General features: G+C 40.4%; 1 protein-coding gene across 1 annotated transcript in view; it reads right to left on the bottom strand.

Annotated features, from left to right (window-relative positions):
- Positions 1 to 923: 923 nt before the first annotated feature.
- The window catches only part of glrbb (glycine receptor, beta b), a 215,513-nt gene continuing 209,498 nt past the window's right edge, over positions 924 to 6,938 (bottom strand). Inside the window, exon 10 of the mRNA XM_080199669.1 lies at positions 924 to 1,849. Within this exon, the coding sequence (XP_080055795.1) occupies positions 1,553 to 1,849 (297 nt within the window). The 3' untranslated portion in view covers positions 924 to 1,552. The remainder of the gene's footprint in view (positions 1,850 to 6,938) is intronic.

The following is a 6,938-nucleotide window of genomic DNA, read 5'->3' as shown; positions in this document are numbered from 1 at the left end:
CCTCCACCACCCTCTGTGTGAAAAACCTCCCTCTAACATCTGAATTACACCTCACCCCCCTCACCCTAAGCCCATGGCCCCTCATAATTTTTGTATCCAACCTAGGAAAAAGCTTACCACTGTTCACTCTTACACCCTTCATAATCTTATACACCTCTATTAGATCTCCCCTCATTCTCCGCCTTTCTAAGGAGAACAGCCCCAATTTGCCCAATCTCTCCTCATAGTTCAGTCCTTCCATACCAGGCAGCACCCTGGTAAACCTTCTCTGCACTCTCTCCAGGGTCTCCGGACGCAGTACTCCAAATGCAGGTGAACCAACGTTCTATACAACTGCAACATTAGACGCCAGCTTTTATACTCGATACCCCTCCCTATAATGGCAAGCATACCATAAGCCTTCTTCGCCACCTTTTCCACCTGTACTGCCACTTTCAAGGACTTATGTACTTGCACCCCCAGGTCCCTCTGTGTTTCTATACTCTTAATAGGCCTACCATTTATCGTGTAACTCCCCCCATTATTTCTTCCAAAATGCATCACCTCGCATTTACCTGGATTAAATTCCATCTGCCATTTCTCTGCCCAATATACCAGCCTATCTATATCCTGCTGTATTGCCTGACACTGCTCCTCACTATTAGCAAGTCCAGCCATCTTTGTGTCATCTGCAGACTTGCTGATCACACCACATACTCCCTCTTCCAAGTCATTTATGTATATTACAAATAGCAAAGGTCCCAGTACTGAGCCCTGCGGCACACCACTAGTGACAGACCTCCAGCTAGAAAAGGACCCTTCCACTACTACTCTCTGTCTCCTGTTACCAAGCCAGTTCTCAATCCATATGCCCATTTATGTGAACAATTATTGAAACAGAAATTCATGCAGGTATACAATTGATATATTTATTTTGACACTGGAACATCTCAATAATACAATCACTTAAATAAATGATTTGATAATTTAAATATGATATCAAAATTTAACATCGACAGGAATGGGTTGTATTATTTTCTGTTTTTTAAAAATGAAGGTGGTAAGAACTACAGCTCACATTTGATGAAGAAAATACTGAGGTACTTTGTTTTGGAATACAATTTTAAGTTAAAACAAAACTATCAAAGTGTCTACTCTTTACTATTTGGAAGATATAGAATTTTTTATAATTGCACACATAGTCATACTTAATTTGTATCTCAGTAACATTAAACGTGCATGTGTAAGTATCAGACATCAGAAAGATTGCAGCTCATTTTAAATGACCCATAAATATGTTATTTTTAGAATTGTAGAAAGATTGTAGTGTAGTTTATCCTTCATGATCTCCAAAGCAGACTGGGTGCTGTACAGCTATATACAACATTGTCTGGTTACAGTGTACACATTGCAATTGCATGCTTTCATTCAAATTTGACATAAATGCATCTGGTTCCGATTCAATTTTCAATCACAGAGCATTTACAATGAAAAAAATATGCTTAAGAGATATGGGGAGAGGTTTCAATGATATCGGACATATCTCTTACAATGAAAACCAGCGGTGGAATGATCATAGATAAGCAGACCAATATATCACATTAAAGAAGAGGAAACAGAATGGAAACACAGCTCTTGCATAGAGGTCAATTCGCTTTGCTTCAGTGGGGATGACAGGCTTTGGAGGTGGAGGCTTTTTATTATTTTTTAACTGGAGCTTCCCAAGGCTGTTGTTAACTTCTATGGGTTTTCCATAGCAGTCATAGTTAGACAATTCAAAGTCACGTGGCAAGCTTCCAACGATGCTGAAGTCATTGGATCGCAAATCAGATTTAGAAGTACAAACCTTTTTGCACCTTGTCTCTGCAACCTAGAAAAACACACAGTATAATTATTGATGCTGCGCATTATTGTCATCAGCACTATCACAATCATAGGTACCACAGGATTTACACAGGATACACTTGACAAATACAAACGTTCGGTTTAAATTAAGTCTTACAGGAAAATAGGGCAGTGATGCAATACATTACCAAACCAATATGTGGCGCCACAGGGTAGCAGATTGAAGATGACCCATCTCAGTCAGAATAAAGAATAGCTAAATTGATTTCTGCATGAACTGCCTGGGACCATTTGACAGTTTCAAGCTTTCCAGAACATTTTCTTCTGAGGACAAGGCAGTACCTTCAGGCTTAGCACTTAAAACAAATTGCAAAACTGCACCAACAAATTTAGGGACAGTGCTTTGACAGAAGTAATATTAACTTTAATTGCTTTGCTTGCAAAGAGTTGGCTTCTCTTGGTGGTGTAATTCCTCTTTTGGAGATGAAAAATGTGTTAAGCAGTGTACTTAAAAAAGTGTCACTGCAATAAACTGTAGGAATTCATTGTCTTGAACAATATGTATTTTGCGACATTGATATTAAGGAACCAATCAGAAGGTGCCTGCAATTACACTTCTAATGATATAAAGCATATAACTTTCATTAATCCGGCAACATGTACAACATTGTGTGGAAATGGAGCACAGGAGGATACAAACAACAGTACATTTTAGAAATGCAATTCCCAATTGCTAGACGATGAGATCTCAATAGGTGTAAGGAACTTCACAGAATCATAGAATCCCTACAGTGCCGAAACAGGCCATTCGGCCCAATGAGCCTGCACCGATCACAATCCTACCCAGGTCCTATTCATGTAGCCCCTCATATTTACCCTGCTAATCCCCTTGACACCAGGTGAATTTAACATGGCCAATCAACCTAACCAGCATAACTTTGGACTGTGGGAGGAAACCAGAGTACCCGGAGGAAACCCACGCAGACACGGGGAGAATGTGCAAACTCCACACAGACAGTGACCCAATGCCGGAATTGAACCCAGGTCCCCAGTGCTGTGAGCAGCAGTGCTAACCACTGTGTCACTGTGCTGCCCATGCTGTGCCACTGTGCCACACAAACTTGACAAGTTTGGGTGCATGGGTTTGGTGTGCATTTCCAATATGTGCCATGGATAACACAATCTCCTGCAGTTTGTTTTTATTATCTTATGAATCTGAGGATAAATTTTCCTGAACTTGGCCAATTTTCTTTTCTTTTTTATGTGTTCTCAGTATGTAGTATTATTCAAAATTCTGGCAGGTAATGCACAAAATTTAAGGATCTAATGGATAGGTTGAATATTGATCTTTTCAAACCCTCCTTTATAAAATTGGAGATGATAGGAAATTGTAAAAGACAGGCTGCCATGACTGAATAGCTTCAATTTTCTCAAAGTGTAATTCTGAACTTTTATGTGAAGTACCGTGAGAACCCATATATGGAAACAGCTGGAAGTTTTAGGTGAAAAAGATGCCTAAATGTCTGTAAATACAACCAGAACTGTCAACATAGATTCATAGCATACAGTCATCGAACTGCAGCTAGCAAGTAAAGCCATAAAGATCGAACCATCTTTTAAGTGAGAGAGATGATGCAGTGGGTTTGCATCATTAGTTTAAACTGTCAGTCCACACGACACTCTGAATCAGTACAGACAGAAGGGACGATGAATGATGGTGATGTTCCACAGAATATAACATCCATTCTTTCGATAGTGGACAAAATAGGCAATAAAATCTTAGAGAGTTTGGGTCATAATAAAGCTGGGGAATATGGCCTGGCTCCTGGTTTACACCTTACTAACCATTAACAAGAAATTTTATACCCACTTCAGAGCACCAACTTGCAGATTGCAGAACCCAAATTTAATCAATGATTTTGCAAATAAGCCAAAGCAGTCGTGATGGTGGCAAAGGAAAATTGAGTCAGTGGCATTCCCATTCACAGCGATATTTATCATTCAAAGTTATGTTTGATACCAAATAGGACAATTTTAGCTCTCCACAGTGGGCAGGAGAAGGTCAAGAGTGATGGTCATTTTTAAAAACCTAAACTTGACCCCAACCCTCCTTGAACTTACCCACTTCTAGTTTTATAGGCAGTTGGGAAGAGGGGGTCTAAACTGCTCTCACTTGGCAAGTCATTCCTGTACATTACTGAGGCTACACGTCTCAAATTTTAATAAACTTTCTGAGTTATTTTTTGTGTGCCAAGTTTCCAAAGGGTCTGGGAAGCAGGCAGTTGAATGAAGGCGAGAAAGGCCAGATCCACTGCCTTCCCAGCACAGCTTCTGACAGAGATGCTGATGTCTGAGAGAAAGATGAAGCACTGTGGTAAAGAAACAGTGTTCATGGATGAAAAAGGCTAATACTGGGCAGAACTCCAACATGTTGATTACCTGCTGTATCACATTCAAGCCTCATAGGCCCAGATTTCAAGTGGAAAGAAAATACACCTTCATCAACTAACTTGATTAACGTACTGGAAAGGAGTGTGAGTATTATTTCAGAATATCAAAACTGAGTGATGTTATCACAGAGCAGAATTCTCCACTGAACATACATTGCAAAATCGTTGATTAAATTTGGGTTCTGCCATCTGCACTGAAGTGGATATAAAATTTCTTGCTAATAGTGAGCAGGAGACAGGCCATATTCTCCAGTTTTGCCATATCCCAAACTTACTAAGATTTTAATGCCTATTCTGTCCAATATTGAAATAATAAATGCTTTGGGTGGGATTCTCAGGCTGTGCTCGCCCCAAAATCTGAAAATCCCACCTGAGGTCAGTGGACCTTTGCGTGGTGCGCCATTCACTGAAGAGTGCGTAAGAAACAATATTTTTTACTGTATCCCAATACATGTGATAATAATAAATCAGATCAAATGACAATCCCACTTAGAGAGTGCAGTAGTGCACTTATATTACTGGAAGGGTATTGCAAAGGCTGAGATTAATGATTTGGAGAACATAAATTCAAATTCCAACTGGGGTTTTTAAATTCAGTTCATTATACAAACTAGTAGTGAAAGCTAGTATCAATCATAGTAACCGTAAAACAACAGGATTGTTGTGAAAACCCATCTAGTTCACTAACTTCCTTTAGAGAAGGAAATCTATCATCTTCACCTGGCCTGGCCTCTTTGTCACTCAGACCCACAGCAATGTGGATAACTCTTAACAGCCCTGTGAAATAGCCTAACAAGCCACTCAGTTGAATTCAAGAAGGTGGATCACAACACCTTTTGAAGGACAGTTAGAGATGATCCTGCCAGTGACCAATTTAGTCCCAGATTCTAGCTCTTTCCGCACAACCCAGCTAATTCATTCTTTTCAAATGTGCATCCAATTGCCCCTTGGAAGTTCCTGTGAAATCTGATTCCACAATCCTTTCAAGTAGTGCTTTCCAGATCATACCATGAGAAATCATTTCTCCTCACTTCCCCTTTAGTCCTTTTCCAGTTATTTTAAGTCGATGATTTCTGGTTACTGACACACTTGCCAGAGGAAATAATTTCTCTCTACTTGCTCTATGAAAACTACTCACAATTTTGAATACCTCTTAACCTTCTTTACTCCATGAAAAATAATCCAGTTTCCCCAATCTGGGCGTAAAGGCGAGGCTCTGCATCCTTAGTATCATCTGGTAAACCTCTGCTCTACTCGTTGATGTTCATCCTAAAGTCATGATAAAAATTGTAAACTGTGTCTAGCTGAGGCTTAAGCAACGATTGTAAAGTTTTAGAATGACTTTCCTGTTTTCTTATTCAATGTTCCTATTTACAAAACCAAGTGTCCCATACACTTCCTTAACTTGCCCTTCCATCTTTAAGGAAAGGTCTTTCTAATCTTTGTTCCTCAAAATAGGGGAGGCGATACCTAGTGTATCACTCCACTATTAATCCAGAAACTAAGCTAATATTCTGAGGACCCGAGTTCAAATTCCGCAATGGCAGATGGTGAAATTTGAATTCAATAGAAAATATCCAGAATTAAGAATTACTGATGACCATGAAATCATTGTCAATTGTGAAAAACCCATCTGGTTCACTAATGTCCTTTAGGGAAGGAAATCTGCCGGTCTCACCTGGTCCGGCCTACATGAGACTTTAGAGCCAAAGCAATGGCCTTGATACTCAACTGTCCTCCAAGGACAACAAGGAATGGGTAATAAATGCTGGCCAGCCAGTGATGTCCATGTCCCACAACTGAATAAATAAAATAGTAAATGGTACTGTTTGTCTAGATTGTTTCTCAAAGTGCATCACTTCACATCTTACCCGCATTAAACTGCACTTGAAATGTGTCTGCTCATTTCAACAATCTAAGTACTCCTGAAGTTGCATCACTACATATAACATAATCAAGCCTTGTATCATCTTCAAACTTTAAAACTGTTTGCCCGATACCCAAACCTAAATTGTTTTTATATTGATTTACACTGCCAATACAATGGGGGGGTGGATTTTCCACACCCATTTTTGACAGGCATGGATGGCAGACAGGGCGGAGCACTGAGGGAGTGTCTCAAAACTGCTTTCACTCTCTTGGGATTTCCCTGCTCCTCCCACTAGCCCCTGTCAGTGATGTAATTGGAGGGAACTCCATTTGGATTAAGTTAAATGGGGATCTCCCCAAGTCTGCATGGGTTTCCTTCCGGTGCTCTGGTTTCCTCCCACACTCAAAAGATGTGCAAGTTAGGTTGATTGGACACGGCAAATTGCCCCTTGGTGTTAGGAAAAAGCAGAGTAAATGTGTGGGGGTATGGGGATAGAGCCTGGGTGGGATTGTTGGTGCAGGTTGATGAGAGCCTCCTTCTGCACTGTGATCTATGATTCTATAATTAGCAGGCTCTACCACTGGAAAATCCCCCCATGTTCTTGACAGGTTTTAGGATCAAGGAGCTGGCATTCATTTGGTGAAGTCTGGGTTGGGGGACAAGGTTGAACGTTGATGAGTGGGTTTTTTTTAATTCATCAAGGTGCCATCTGGAGCTAAGGATGCTAGAGAGTCTGGCTCATTCAAAGCCCATCCCACCAGCATGATGTTATGGGACCGATCCCAGGAATTTCT

This window comes from Carcharhinus amblyrhynchos, chromosome 1 (assembly GCF_965287045.1).
Source record: "Carcharhinus amblyrhynchos chromosome 1, sCarAmb.v2.hapA, whole genome shotgun sequence".
Lineage (NCBI taxonomy): Eukaryota > Metazoa > Chordata > Chondrichthyes > Carcharhiniformes > Carcharhinidae > Carcharhinus > Carcharhinus amblyrhynchos.
The sequence above is the reverse complement of the archived record's forward strand: the minus strand, read 5'-3'. Positions and strand labels throughout refer to the sequence as shown.